Source organism: Pygocentrus nattereri, chromosome 14 (assembly GCF_015220715.1).
Source record: "Pygocentrus nattereri isolate fPygNat1 chromosome 14, fPygNat1.pri, whole genome shotgun sequence".
Classification (NCBI taxonomy): domain Eukaryota; kingdom Metazoa; phylum Chordata; class Actinopteri; order Characiformes; family Serrasalmidae; genus Pygocentrus; species Pygocentrus nattereri.
The window spans coordinates 21371161-21385322 of NC_051224.1; the positions used below are offsets into that span (position 1 = coordinate 21371161).

Below are 14162 nucleotides of genomic sequence, written 5' to 3' on the forward strand. Positions count from 1 at the left end.
TGGTTCGAGATGATAGAACTCAACTCAATAGTAACTAAAATAACCAATCAAAATCTGAGGAATGTTTCCAACAGTTCTGAAGGCAAAAGGAGGTCCAACCTTTTACTAGCAAGGTGTATCTAATAAAGTGGCTGGTGAGTGTGTGTGTGTGTGTGTGTGTATATATATATATATATATTCACTTGAACAACTTACGCACTTCAAATGTCCGTATGTCAGTCAGAAGTCATGTGAAACCCAGGCTGTGTCTCCATACTCCCTAATGAAAAAGTGCTATGAAAGTGCTTGTCAACAATACCGTATGCTAAAGAAACTACCACCCCATTTCTCAGCCTCTCTGAGATGCTCTTTTTATACCCAGTCACGTTACTGACCTGTTGTCAGTCAACCACCGGGTGTTTTTCAGCAGTACACAACTTTATCAGCCTTTTGCTGCCACAGCCCAACTTTTTTGGAATGTGTTGTTAGCATCAAATTCAAAATGGGCCAATATTTTTCAAAAAACAATAAAATTTCTCAATTTAAACCTTTGATCTGTTGTCTTTGTATTCATTGCAATGAATTATAGGGTTTAAATGATTTGTACATCATTGTATTTTGTTGTTATTTACATTTTGCACAGCGTCCCAACTTTTTGGGAAATGGAGTTGTACACTTCTTGGTGGAATACCACCTTATGTCTATTATTCTTATAATAACTTTATAAAATTGTGTTTTTTTCATCATATTTTATGTCGGCTACCATTTATAAAAGCAATTAGTTACTTGAGGCTGCATGTTACCGCAACGTGAAGCAAACAGTGACAGTGATATATAGTGACAGTGACTGGTCCACTGTTGGTAATCCATGTCAGCTCAACCTCTTTTTGAATGAGTGACCAGAATCGAGCCAAATACACGGGCCCAAATCCAGATGACAGATCTCTGCCAAAGCTGGGCCACTAATTTATTTTACATATAATAATATGATATTGCCAGTTTATCTAACTGCAGAAACACATACCGTTTAGGTGCACTTTGTTAATACACACTTGAATCCTTTCATTCAGCATTGGCTGGCTGCTAACTTGCTTCCATAGCTCCACTGATGCTAGCTTCAAAGGCAGCAAAATCTCTGGATTAACAATTCTTCTTTTCAGAATGTCACATTTCTAGTGATGCGCTCTTGCACACATTAACTGAGGTTATACGCATCTCCTTTTGTGTCTCTAGTTTGAGAAGTGAGTAGAAATTCACCAAACTCTTGGGAAAGTTTTCAGACGACCAGTTGCTAGGCTATGAAGGACCAACTTCATGTGAACCAATTAGCCACAGTCCCACCCTGTTAGATAAAAATATCAGAGACAGAAGCTTGCTGTAGCAAGCAGACCAAACAAAGCTTTTGAGACATTCAGGAGGTCCAAGAAGTTAATTAGGGGTCCTTGACTCCCTCCAGGGTCCCCTGTATTTCACACTTTCGGTTCAGGGCCACAGCCGTCCAGCTGGATTCGGGCCAGAGGCTTTCCTTCCAGTGGTAGTGAAACCCAGCTGTGGCAAAACCAGGCTGGCACAGGCCAGATTGTTTTTGGCCACTTCTGACACTCTGCCAACTGTGCCAGCATTGAAGTGGGCACAGGGCCAAATGCTTTGCTTAGCTCTTATTAATGTCGATACGTGGCAAATAAAATATTGCAGCCATGGCGGTGAATAATGAGGAGGCAGAGTTGAATGTGTGGAGAGTTATTAGGAGAAATAATGTTAACCTGATTCACTCATCAAATTTTGGGAAAAGGAAACTGAAACAGCAGTGAGTGGCTGTGCCCTTTTAAACAGCAGGGGGTGCACTCACAATATGCATAGCTTACATTTTATCATGCTTTAGTTTTGTTTTGACATTTTTTATTGACCTCGATCAAGTAGGCTACAATTTTCTAACTTAAGGATTTAGTGAGATAAGATTTACTTCCTAGATTTAGGTAAGATTTGCTTCTTTAATGTGAATGTGTGAAAATCGTATCTCGTGCTAGATCCTACAATTTTCTGTAATACGGCTCCTGGTTTTAAAAGAAGGAGGAAAGTCGATACCAGTTGTTCAAACTTAACTCGTACATCAAGCACAATATGTGATCAGCCACATGCATAGTAATACCCCCACCCACTTTCTGTGATCCTCCCACATCCTCCCTCATATGCATATTCATGACGAAGCAAAGTGTGTTTTGCATTTTATCACACACACGACTGATGAACTGCGCATTTGTGATTGTGCTCCAGTTTTGTACATATAAAGGTCTAATACATCAAGCCTAGATAGTCCACCATAATTTTTTCTCTGAATCAAATATATTTTTGTTAAACACTTTATGTAGAAACCTATAGAACTTCGTTAAAGTTTACTGAAGGTTTAAAAGGGCCAAATATTTTTTGCAGCCGCTGCATTTCTTGCATTTCAATATATTCTATTTTAAAACAAGTCACATTAATACATTTTTTGTAATCATTATCTGCTGCTCCTTTTAAAACTAACAAACCCTCTTACACATATTTTGTGTGTGTGTGTGTGTGTGTGTGTGTGTGTGTGTGTTTCTGAGTGCATGCTGCACACATACAGTTCATGCGCACACACACACACACACACTCCTGCCTGCATGCACACTTGTATACACACACACACACACATATGTACACACACATACAGTGTACTGTGGTGCTCGGTCTCCGAGGGACTGCTGAGATGTTTCTATGGTAACGTGCAGCTTGCTCCTCTAATGAACTGGTTGCCATGGTGACGGGAGTTGGCTGTGCGCAAAATGAGAAAGTGAATAAAAGGAAGAGTTTTACATTCCTCACTGCAACACACACACACTCACACACAGAGGTACCTGCACACCCAAATGCTCACACACGCACACACACACACACACGCACACACAAACAAACACACACGCACGAACACTCGCACACACACACACACACACACAAACAGGCACCTGCACACTCAAACACACACATACACACACAGGCACCTCCACGTTTAAATGAACACACAGACACCTGCATACACTCATACACACACACAGTTCTAGAGAAATTTATTAGAAGTTGTTAGAAACTTACCCACTCAACTCCCAGGAGCTTTGCCTGGGTCTTTCAGGACTACAACCCCGAATAGTGTTACACCACACTGGAGACTGAGGGAGACATGCGCATGCGCCATAGAGTCCTGAGAGCTAAAACAGTCGCAGGAATATCTTTCTCTCTTCTTTTCTCTTGTGTTGTTTGGTTTTGTATACAAGACGTACCAATCAATAATGCTAAATTCCTGATGCAATTCCTTTAAATAAAAAAAAATGCACATTTTACACTATAATTAAAGATGTCTGGGGGAAGGCAATCCAAAACAGTCCTATATACAACTCGGCCGAGCCCTGAAACTTTACATGCCCAGCCAACATCGTTGCCCGTTACCAGAATCAGAAGCAAACAATTTTTGGATATTAAACATAACACAGGATTGCTTACTTCCTGTTAAACTATCTAATGTTATGTTACTGACACCATGCCACAGACAATGCTTAAGCTGGCTTCTTATTTAAATGCAGCAGATAACATCTTCTGTACTATTTAAAGTGGAACATTTTTAGAATTAGAATAAGAAACTAGTGAATAAGAACTCAACTTCAGCCTCATATGCCATAGTGTATGAAGACCATAGTGTATGAAGACCAGAGTGAATGAAGACCAGAGTGTATGAAGACCATAGTGTATGAAGACCAGAGTGTATGAAGACCAGAGTGTATGAAGACCAGAGTGTATGAAGACCTTAGTGTATGAAGACCAGAGTGTATGAAGATCATAGTGTATGAAGACCAGAGTGTATGAAGACCATAGTGTATGAAGACCAGAGTGTATGAAGACCAGAGTGTATGAAGACCAGAGTGAATGAAGACCAGAGTGTATGAAGACCTTAGTGTATGAAGACCAGAGTGTATGAAGATCATAGTGTATGAAGACCAGAGTGTATGAAGACCATAGTGTATGAAGACCAGAGTGTATGAAGACCAGAGTGTATGAAGACCAGAGTGTATGAAGACCAGAGTGAATGAAGACCAGAGTGTATGAAGACCAGAGTGAATGAAGACCAGAGTCCTACTTACTTAAAAAAAATTCTTCAAGGGTTTAGCAAAGCAAATGGTTCTCTGTAGAGCCATGGACACTCAAAGAACTCTTTGCATGATTAAAGGGTTCTTTGCATCATGAAACGGTTCTTTAGATTGAGGGAGAATGTGCCGTAGATTATGCTATATAGAACATTTTTGAAAAGGGTTCTATATAGCACCCAAAAGGGGTTCTTCTATTGTGACATCCCAACAACAGAAGAACCATTTTGGGTGACAGCACCTGCCCAAGAATGTGCGATGATCTAAGGATAGTATTTATTCATTTATTCAACTTAGCATCTTTGCCTTTTTAGACAGAAATCTTGGAGCGCCCTCTCCCCATTCTATACACACACTTCTGATGCATTCACTGCCCCACTGCCACATTAAATGATAACAGAAGAAACCGTGGGAACAGAGAGAAGCACAATCAGCTCCAGCTATGGATCAATCCTGCCTCAAGGTCATATTCAGTGTTCTTTTCCAGCTGTTGGCTCACATTTGACCAGCACTGCACTGAAACTCCAAATCCCTGCTCCGCACTCTCCACTCTGGGGTTTGGACGCTGTGCAGCTTTATCTGTATGGGAGCCCTACAGCACTACAGCATGCCAAACTCACTACCCGTGCTGTGCCAGCCCTCATAGCCTACTTACACTATCATTTGTATTCCTCACACACGCCCATGTGTCTGACTGCAGCCCAGCAATGTTTAGAACATTAAACCAGCACGGCTGTGGACGCGTGCGGCACTGCGACTCCCTGCTTATGACTTTGGAGACGGTATCTGACGGACAGTTGCTGGTCCACGAGCTGCTAATCCAACACCCCCTGCTGTTTCACCCATTTTCACTCCTGCCTCCTGTGGAGACTTCCTTAGAGAGAGAGAGAGAGAGAGAGAGAGAGAGAGAGAGAGAGAGATTGCCAAGTCGCCCTCTAGTGTCTGTCTCACAGCAACGCCAGTGTAGCCTGTATCAAAAATGCATGATAGGCTTGTCTTACCAGAAAGAAATGTCTTGGTTTTAAGCAAAACCAAAACTGGCAATTGTTTAACAAAATACACAAAAAAAGTTAAGCAGTAAAAAACACTTATAATAGACCTTGAAATATTACATGAATACATAAGATATTCAGATCTTAAACGTCCCCAGGAGCTCCGTCTTTTAAACCTAGCTATCTGCTTGATCTGGACACCTGTCATCCTTTCTTTGCTGCATGTTCATTTAGACTTGGGCTCAGTTTCTGAGCTGCTGAGCTAACGTTTAATGTTTATATTGGCTGAACTGCAGCTTAAATGCATTTTGATGACATGACTGGTGTCGCATTGTGTAGAATCGTGTATATTTGAGGTGTAACTACTGCCTCATAGACTGCTGTTGGGGTGGAAGAGTCAGGGTGCACATTACACTGTAGTGCATGCTGGGAACGTTATAGTGTATACAGTGGGTTGCAAAAGTATTCATACCCCTTGAACTTTTCCATATTTTGTCACATTACAACCACAAACATAAATATATTTCACTGGAATTTAATGTGAAAGACCAACACAAAGTGGTATACAATTGTGAAGTGGAAAGAAAATTATACATGAATCAAAACATTTTTTACAAATAAAAAACTAATAAGTGCGACGTGCAAAAGTATTCAGCCCCCTTTTCCCTGAGTGCAACCAATTGCATTCAGAAGTTGCCTGATGACTGCTAATGACTCAAAAGGGTCCACCTGTGTGTAATCTAATCTCAGTACAAATACAGCTGCTCCGTGCCGGCCTCAGATGTTGGTTAAGAGAATATTGGGGAGCAAACAGCATCATGAAGTCCAAAGAACACACCAGACAGGTTAGGAATATGGTTTTGGAGAAGTTTAAAGCAGGCTTAGGTTATAAAAAGATTTCCCAAGCTTTGAACATCTCACGGAGCACTGTTCAATCCATCATCCGGAAATGGAAAGAGTATGGCACCACAGTAAACCTGCCAAGACAAGGCCGTCCACCTAAACTTACAGGCCGAACAAGGAGATCACTGATCAGAGAGGCAGCCAAGAGGCCCATGGTGACTCTGGATGAAATGCAGAGAGCCACAGCTCAGGTGGGGGAAACTGTCCACAGGACAACAATTAGTCGTGCACTACACAAATGTGGTCTTTATGGAAGAGTGGCAAGGAGAAAGCCATTGTTAAAAGAAAACCATAAGAAGTCCCGTTTGCAGTTTGCCAGAAGCCATGTTGAGGACACAGCAAACATGTGGAAGAAGGTGCTTTGGTCAGACGAGACCAAAATAGAACTTTTTGGCCACAATGCAAAACGCTATGCGTGGCGGAGAAATAACACTGCACATCACTCTGAAAACACCATCCCCACTGTCAAATATGGTGGTGGCAGCATCATGCTCTGGGGGTGCTTCTCTTCAGCAGGGACCGGGAAGTTGGTCAAAGTTGATAGGAAGATGGATGGAGCCAAATACAGGGCAATCTTGGAAGAAAACCTGTTGGAGTCAGCAAAAGATTTGAGACTGGGGCGGAGGTTCACCTTCCAGCAGGACAACGACCCTAAACATAAAGCCAGAGCTACAATGGAGTGGTTTAAAAAAAAGAATATTCATGTGTTAGAATGGCCCAGTCAGAGTCCAGACCTAAACCCAATTGAGAATTTGTGGCAAGATCTCAAAACTGCTGTTCACAAACGCTCTCCATCCAATCTGACTGAGCTTGAGCTGTTTTGCAAGGAGGAATGGGCAAGAATTTCAGTCACTAGATGTGCAAAGCTGGTGGAGACATACCCTAAAAGACTTGCAGCTGTAATTGCAGCAAAAGGTGGCTCCACAAAGTATTGACTCAGGGGGGCTGAATACTTTTGCACGTCGCACTTATTAGTTTTTTATTTGTAAAAAATGTTTTGATTCATGTATAATTTTCTTTCCACTTCACAATTGTATACCACTTTGTGTTGGTCTTTCACATTAAATTCCAGTGAAATATATTTATGTTTGTGGTTGTAATGTGACAAAATATGGAAAAGTTCAAGGGGTATGAATACTTTTGCAACCCACTGTATATGGTGCAATCTATTGTATTGAACCGTTCAATATAATATAAATGAAACAATAGTGTATAGTAAAAATTAACCAGGCAAGCCCACAATGAGGGCACACCCTCCTATTTACCTCAAAATCAAGAGCAGGCCCTTCTTATATTACAACAGTATATTAGCTCAGGGTTAACATTAGCATTCGCACATTGTTATAACATATTGCACTTTTATAATGTTAAATGCTCTAATAGACTGAAATAGAAGCACTAGCATATTAACATAAGAAGCATTTTCAGACATTTCTTCTTTTTGCTGTAAAAACTGATCATATGTAAAAAATTAGCATCATGCTAACTGACGGCCTAAATTATTTCAGACCATGCGGAGATGTTCAGTAATCGCTAATGGACTTGCTTATGTGGCTTTCTGACACTGACACACTGTTATCTGTGACAGTTTTATCTCAGAGGTGGTCACTACTCCATTTTTTAGCTATACATCTATATTTATAGACAAGTGTGTGAAGTTTTAGTCATACAGTTTGCCAAGTGCTGCACTCTCAATGCTACAATGGTTCTATATAGCGCCAAAAAGGGTTTTTCTGTTGTTATGATGTCAAGCTTGTTACAATAGAAGAACCTTCTTGGGTGCTATATAGAACCCTTTTCAAAAAGGTCTGTATAAAACTGTCTACAGCACATTCTCCATCAATCTGAAGAACTCTTTCGTGATGCAAAGAATCCTTCAATCATGCAAAAGGTTTTGTGAGTGTTCAATGTACTATATAAAACCATTTTCTATAGAACCCTTGAAGAACCGTCTTTTTAAGTGTGTAGGTCTCTGGTTAGTGTTTAAAAGGGACTGACAGTGCTGTCCTTAGATCATCACACACTGTCAGACGGAGGCTATCACCCAACGGGGTTCTTCTATTGTTAAGATGTTTAGCTTGTTACAATAGAAGAACCTTCTTTGGTGCTAAACCATTTTAAAAAGGTTCGATATAGAACCATCTACAGCACGTTCACCATCAATCTGAAAAACCCTGTTTTGATGCAAAGAACCCTTTAATAATACAATGGGTTTTTGAGTGTGCGAAGTTCTATATATAACCATTTTCTTTACTAAAGAACCCTTGAAGCAGATCTTTTTAAGAATGTAATTGGTAGAAGGTTCCATTTCTTGTTAGCTACATTAGCCTAGCCATAGCTAGGTTCTTCAGTGCAAAACTAAAGAACTTCAGATATCAGACATTCACTGGCTGATCAACTGCATTAGAGGCAAAATAGGATGTTTTGTGCATTTAATTACTCAACTAATGCAGATTTGCAATTGCTATTTCTGTCCAGGTTGGCAGCTTTATCAGACTGCCACAGATTATTTGTTTAGCAGTAGTCAGTGAGATCCAGATCACAGCCAAGTTACATTGTCCATGTTAGGTAAAGTGGTGGGGGTGGGTTAAATTCCTGTATCATTTTGCACGGCGGTCATGTCGTCTTTGTTGTATTGGGGTGAAAAATGAAGCACAGAGTCAAGGTCACTCTCAACGCTGTTAAAAATGTAAAAGGCAGAAATGTCTTCTTTTTCATTAGCTGTAGGTTAGTGCTCACTTACTTTTCTGCTTCAAATCTTTAAATAGGTTTTATGACTTTCCCTGAAGTGTAGTTTACATCTTTCTATTTCTCTCTCTCTCTCTCTCTCTCTCTCTCTCTCTCTCTCTCTGCAGAAGTGCTTGCGGTTTAACCCTGAAGCCACAGTATGGAAGGCAAAGCAACAGGTGCTGTGCAGTCTGACAGAGTCTCTACGAGATGTCCTGAACTATGGTCTCTTCCAGCCAGCCACTGATGGACACGACGCCAAGTTCCTGGAGGAGGAGAGGCCACTCCGAGATTACCCACAATCCTTTGAAAAAGGGGTGCCATACTTGGAGGTAGCACTCACAAAAATAAGTAATGATAACGTGATGCAGACACAAACGAAGGTCTGAACGACAAGATTGTTTAGATAAAGGTTATTAAAGGTTAGGCACTGGTGTAGACTAGGTTATATATAGGGTAGTTAAGGTTAGAGGTAGATGTAGAGTAGGTTATGTGTAGGGTAGTTAAGGTTAGAGGTAGATGTAGAGCAGGTTATGTATAAGGTAGTTAAGGTTAGGGGTAGGTGTAGAGTAGGTTATATATAGGGTAGTTAAGGTTAGAGGTAGATGTAGAGTAGGTTATGTGTAGGGTAGTTAAGGTTAGAGGTAGATGTAGAGCAGGTTATGTATAAGGTAGTTAAGGTTAGGGGTAGGTGTAGAGTAGGTTATGTGTAGGGTAGTTAAGGTTAGAGGTAGATGTAGAGCAGGTTATGTATAAGGTAGTTAAGGTTAGGGGTAGGTGTAGAGTAGGTTATGTGTAGGGTAGTTAAGGTTAGGGGTAGGTGTAAAGTAGGTTATGTGTACGGTAGTTAAGGTTAGGGGTAGATGTAGAGTAGGTTATGTGTAGGGTAGTTAAGGTTAGGGGTAGATGTAGAGTAGGTTACGTGTAGGGAAGTTAAGGTTAGGGGTAGGTGTGGTGTAGGTTACGTGTAGGGTAGTTAAGGTTAGGGGTAGGCGTAGGATAGGTTACATATAGGGTAGTTAAGATTAGGTTGTGTAGTAGATTATGTGTAGAACAGTTAGGGTTGGGAGAGGTTCAGGGGTAGGATGTATGTGTAGGCTATATGTAAGGTAGTTAAGGCTAGGTGTAGGTTATGTCTAGGATGATTATTCACCATTCTCTTGGAATTACATCATCTCCACACAAATATCTTTCCCATTACATTTTAGTCTATACTGTAAAGAGGCAAAAGGCTCGAATCAGAACAAGGAATCACGCCCCAAGCTGTCTAATGAAAATCTCTGGTAAAGGTGACTGAGATGGTCCGCATTCGGACTATCACATAATTTGTCGTGAATGTGCGTGGTAGGAAGCAGTTCCTCAGATCTTTCGTTACCTTGGTGATATCTCGGTTCTGCACCAATGTGAGTCATGAAAGGCTTTTTCGAAGGCAAATTGTTATTGGCATATCATAAAGCCGCCCCGTTTATTTCAAAACTGATGAAAAATGGTTTGAGATCTTAATTTGTTCAGGTTTGCACTGAAAAGGTAACTGTGATAAGGCCCTGACCACATTCGCATTGTGCTAATTAAGGTTCCTGGCCCAGTTTTGCAAAACATTGTGCTGTTAATATTACATTAACAGGTAGACAAAGTGTTCAAAGTGATACCTGTTCTACACTGATCTTCCTGCTCCAGTGTTGTTGGAAAAATCAGGCCTGGTCTGTACGTTGCTAGAGGCATCAGTCGAAATATTTCATCCTCTGCCTTGGATCCAGTTTGCTTGCAAGGACATAAAAATGTGATTTTGGGACGAATCACTGCCGTGTTCTTGGCATCCTGTTATGGGTCTGTCTCTCTTGTACTCATTGCGTCTCTTTCTTTCTCCCTCTGTAACAGTTTCGCTACAAAACCAGAGTATACAAGCAGACAAACCTTGATGAGAAACAACTTGCCAAGCTGCACACCAAGGTACTTGGCCTAGAGCCATTCTGTTTTAATTGGAACGAGTCGAATGAGTTGTGTTATTCGTCTGAGTCTGTGTGTTTAGATTTAGTCCCTTGTGTGTTCGCAAGAGAGAATTTGTGCACAGAACCCATAATTGTGTGCTGTTTCACACTTTGTGTGTGTGCATAAACGCCTCAATGGCTGGACGTGTGTTTGCATGCTTGAATAAAGTAAAACATCCAACAGTTATTCCTCAGAGCATTGGTGGACTGATGGTCTGACGCTGTGCTGTCTCTGTCTCCCCCTACAGGCCAGTCTAAAGAAGTTCATGGACTACATCCAAACTGGAGCTGTTGAAAAGGTCGCCAAGTTTCTGGACAAAGGGCTTGACCCCAACTATCATGATCCTGATACAGGAGGTGAAGGTCATGATTCTTTTTCAATGTGGCTTTTAATGAAAACCAGTAAAATTAATAGTATAATATGCATGCTTTTAAAATGTGAGAAAAAGTTTGTCCATTATCCACAATCGAGGTCAAAAACAGGCAAAGGTCACAACCAAAACACAGCAACAATATACAAACATAAACAAGATAAATCCAGGCAACCATAGTCCAAAAAGAGGCACAGGCAAAAGACAGAGTAGACAATACAAACAATGGGTCAGATACAAAAAAGAAGATCATAACACAGACAAAAACGCTCAGTAGCTCTACGAAAGAATCAAAACCTCGTAACTAAACTAGCCTAAAGCCTTTCAACCTCAGTAACTGCTGTGCTCATGTATGTCATAATCTGACCATGTATACTTACATATCACAGCATGTTAAATAACTCTGCACCTTATTCTCATTACCTCATATTCAGAAACGAGTGCTGCACTGTCCTGCCTGTTTATTATGGCTTTGGGGGCAGTTGTGGACTGGAGGGTAGGGAACTGGCCCTGTAACCAGAAGGTTGCCGGTCCGATCCCCAGTGCCAACAGTCCATGACTGAGGTGTCCTTGAGCAAGACGCCTAACCCCCAACTGCTCCCCGGGCGCCGTGGATAGGGCTGCCCACCGCTCTGGGCAAGTGTGCTCACTGCCCCCTAGTGTGTGTGTGTGTATTCACTAGTGTGTATGTGGTGTTTCACTTCATGGATGTGGAGGTGAAATTTCCCTGTTTGTGGGATTTAATAAGTATCAGTTATGTGTTTGTTTAATTTATTGTATTGTTTCTAGTTAAATGTTTGCACACTTACATCTGCACATTTGTCTGTACTGTCTATTTTTCCATGTTGCACCGTGTTGGTCCTGGAGGAATGTAATTTCGCTCCACTGTGTATATCTGTATACACAGATGGAATGACAGTAACAGCCTATTGACTTGACTTGACTACAAGCATGTGTAAAGTTTTATATCTTTCTGTTTTAGTAGTTTTTATAGTATCTTCATGGTTAGGAATTACAGTACCAAAGGTGAGTACAGGCGCCTAATGCCATAGTCAAATAAACATATTATTATTTCAATGGAATAAAGATATAAGTAGAAATTCAAGTAGCTACTAAAAAACAACTTGAGTAAAAAGGTTTCAGGTCCCAAAAGTACTCCAGTACTGAGTAACTTGAGGAACTGCAGTGGAACTTTTCAGTACATCCAGGACATCAGCGGAGGAACTTCAGTTTGTTAGGCTCTGTTGGTCTATAATTAAATGTAAAACCTCCAAAGTGAGGTGTGTGAGCAACAGTAAAGCAGTTCAGGAGCTAAACTCAGCAGAATACTGTGAAGTGGAACATGAAGGAGACGTAATGAAGTAGGCCTAACAGCTATGAGGTGCACCCTGGTCACCTTTCTTGGCTGAATTCATGAAAGCTTCCTGAAGAACTAAGAGTGTTAAAGGGCCCACACCCTACATTTTTAAATATTTTATACTTCCCTCGAGGTCCACCTATAAGATCTATGTGGTTTTATTCACCAATAATAATTCATTTCTACTATTATCCAGCCCCTCTTTATCTCTTACAATTAAATAGGCAGTTTTTCTTACTGTGCCTTTAAGCCCTATTCGAGCTGGATTAGTTGGATAATGGATAATGTAATCTGTGCATGATTTGAGTGGCTGATTTCTACAGGACAAAGAATCCGTGTGATTTCCCCAAATTACCCCAGATATCCTGGGTCTAAACATCATCGTACAGACGTTTATGTGTGCATTATGTGACAGGTGTTGCAAACTGGCATATAGACTATCATTGGGCTAGTAAAGCGGGTTCGTTCAACTTTCCAAAAAAGACAGAAAACTGTGTGAGGTACTTTTGAGTTATTTCATTTTCCTTTCTTTATAATTCATCCATCACTAAAATTACGGTTTCTCACGAACTTGTGGATTAAAGAATTGAGTCAAATCAAGCTAACAACACGCTAAAATCAAGCTCATTTTCAGGTTGCAAAAAGAAAAGGAAAAAAGGAGGTGCCGTTTTCTTTTACTCGGTTTTGTTATTTCATTACTGTGATTACTGTGATTATTTCATTACTAATACATTGCTGCGTTGATTCGGGCAGGAATACTGTTACTGAGGGAGCTCTTTTGGGGAGTTAAAGAATGTAATGCTATCTGGCACTATTACTTATCAGAGTTGGAAAAACTGTGAACGTTGCAGCTTCGTACCGGGTTAAATTTCAGATTCTGCTTCCCTCTTAAAAGTGCAAACACCCGCCCCACAGTGATGCGGAAGCCAATGATGTGACAGAAATTTAGAGTTGACATGTAGGGTGGCCAATCAAATTTCAGGGATGGCACTGGTTGCCCTGGCCAACCACTGCGTCGCGAACGGGTAGTGGGTAGGTTTTGGAACTTGAACATTGTTTATACGTTACTTCAAGCTCGTCTGTGTTAAAAAAGCGTGACGGCCCCTTTAAATCAAAGCGTTGAAGGACCACAGCTTTAAGACTACAATGACAATAGGCTTTACTGTCTTTTATCCTAAGTGGTGTGAGTAATGGATCTGGCGCTGTTATATGTCTTTTAAATAAATAATGAATTAACTCACTCAATCATTTAGTCCGAAAAACTGTAATTATTTTATGAGGCTGTTTGTCTTCGGCACCCGTAAATAGCGCGAGACATTTATTTGAATTTAAATAGCTGTAACCGTTAGGCTGCTTCAGTTGAACTCTCACAGCGCCTGAAGAGACAGTACTGAAATACAGGATAAACACCCAAACGTTCAAGAAATTTCAGTAAATTCCATGAAATACCTGAGCTAACTAGTCGCTTTGTTGGACAAAATCCTCCTTCTGATAGGACACACTATCCCCGTCGGCATTCACTTAGAAGCTGCTGAAAACAGGTGGGTTAGCTAGTTAGCTAACAAGGTAACAACTGAAGTAATTCGCTACATTGCTCCTTTAGTTAATGCTGGCTTAAAATGCTACACGCATTGTACAAATACAGACAACTCTTTATTTTATGCTTATTACTTTTAACCTATTTT

The 14162-nt window shown here is 40.7% G+C and overlaps 1 protein-coding gene across 5 annotated transcripts in view; it reads left to right on the forward strand.

Annotated features, from left to right (window-relative positions):
* The window catches only part of shank1 (SH3 and multiple ankyrin repeat domains 1), a 218543-nt gene that overhangs the window by 107397 nt on the left and 96984 nt on the right, over nt 1-14162 (forward strand). For 3 of the 5 annotated variants that reach the window (XM_017697387.2, XM_037544893.1, XM_037544894.1), the window contains 3 exons: nt 8890-9093; nt 10640-10711; nt 10998-11106. In XM_017697387.2, coding sequence (XP_017552876.2) covers nt 8890-9093; nt 10640-10711; nt 10998-11106 — 385 coding nt within the window. Of the gene's footprint in view, nt 1-8889; nt 9094-10639; nt 10712-10997; nt 11113-14162 lie in introns of all 5 variants that reach the window. The other 2 variants (XM_037544895.1, XM_037544896.1) reach the window with 1 other exon arrangement.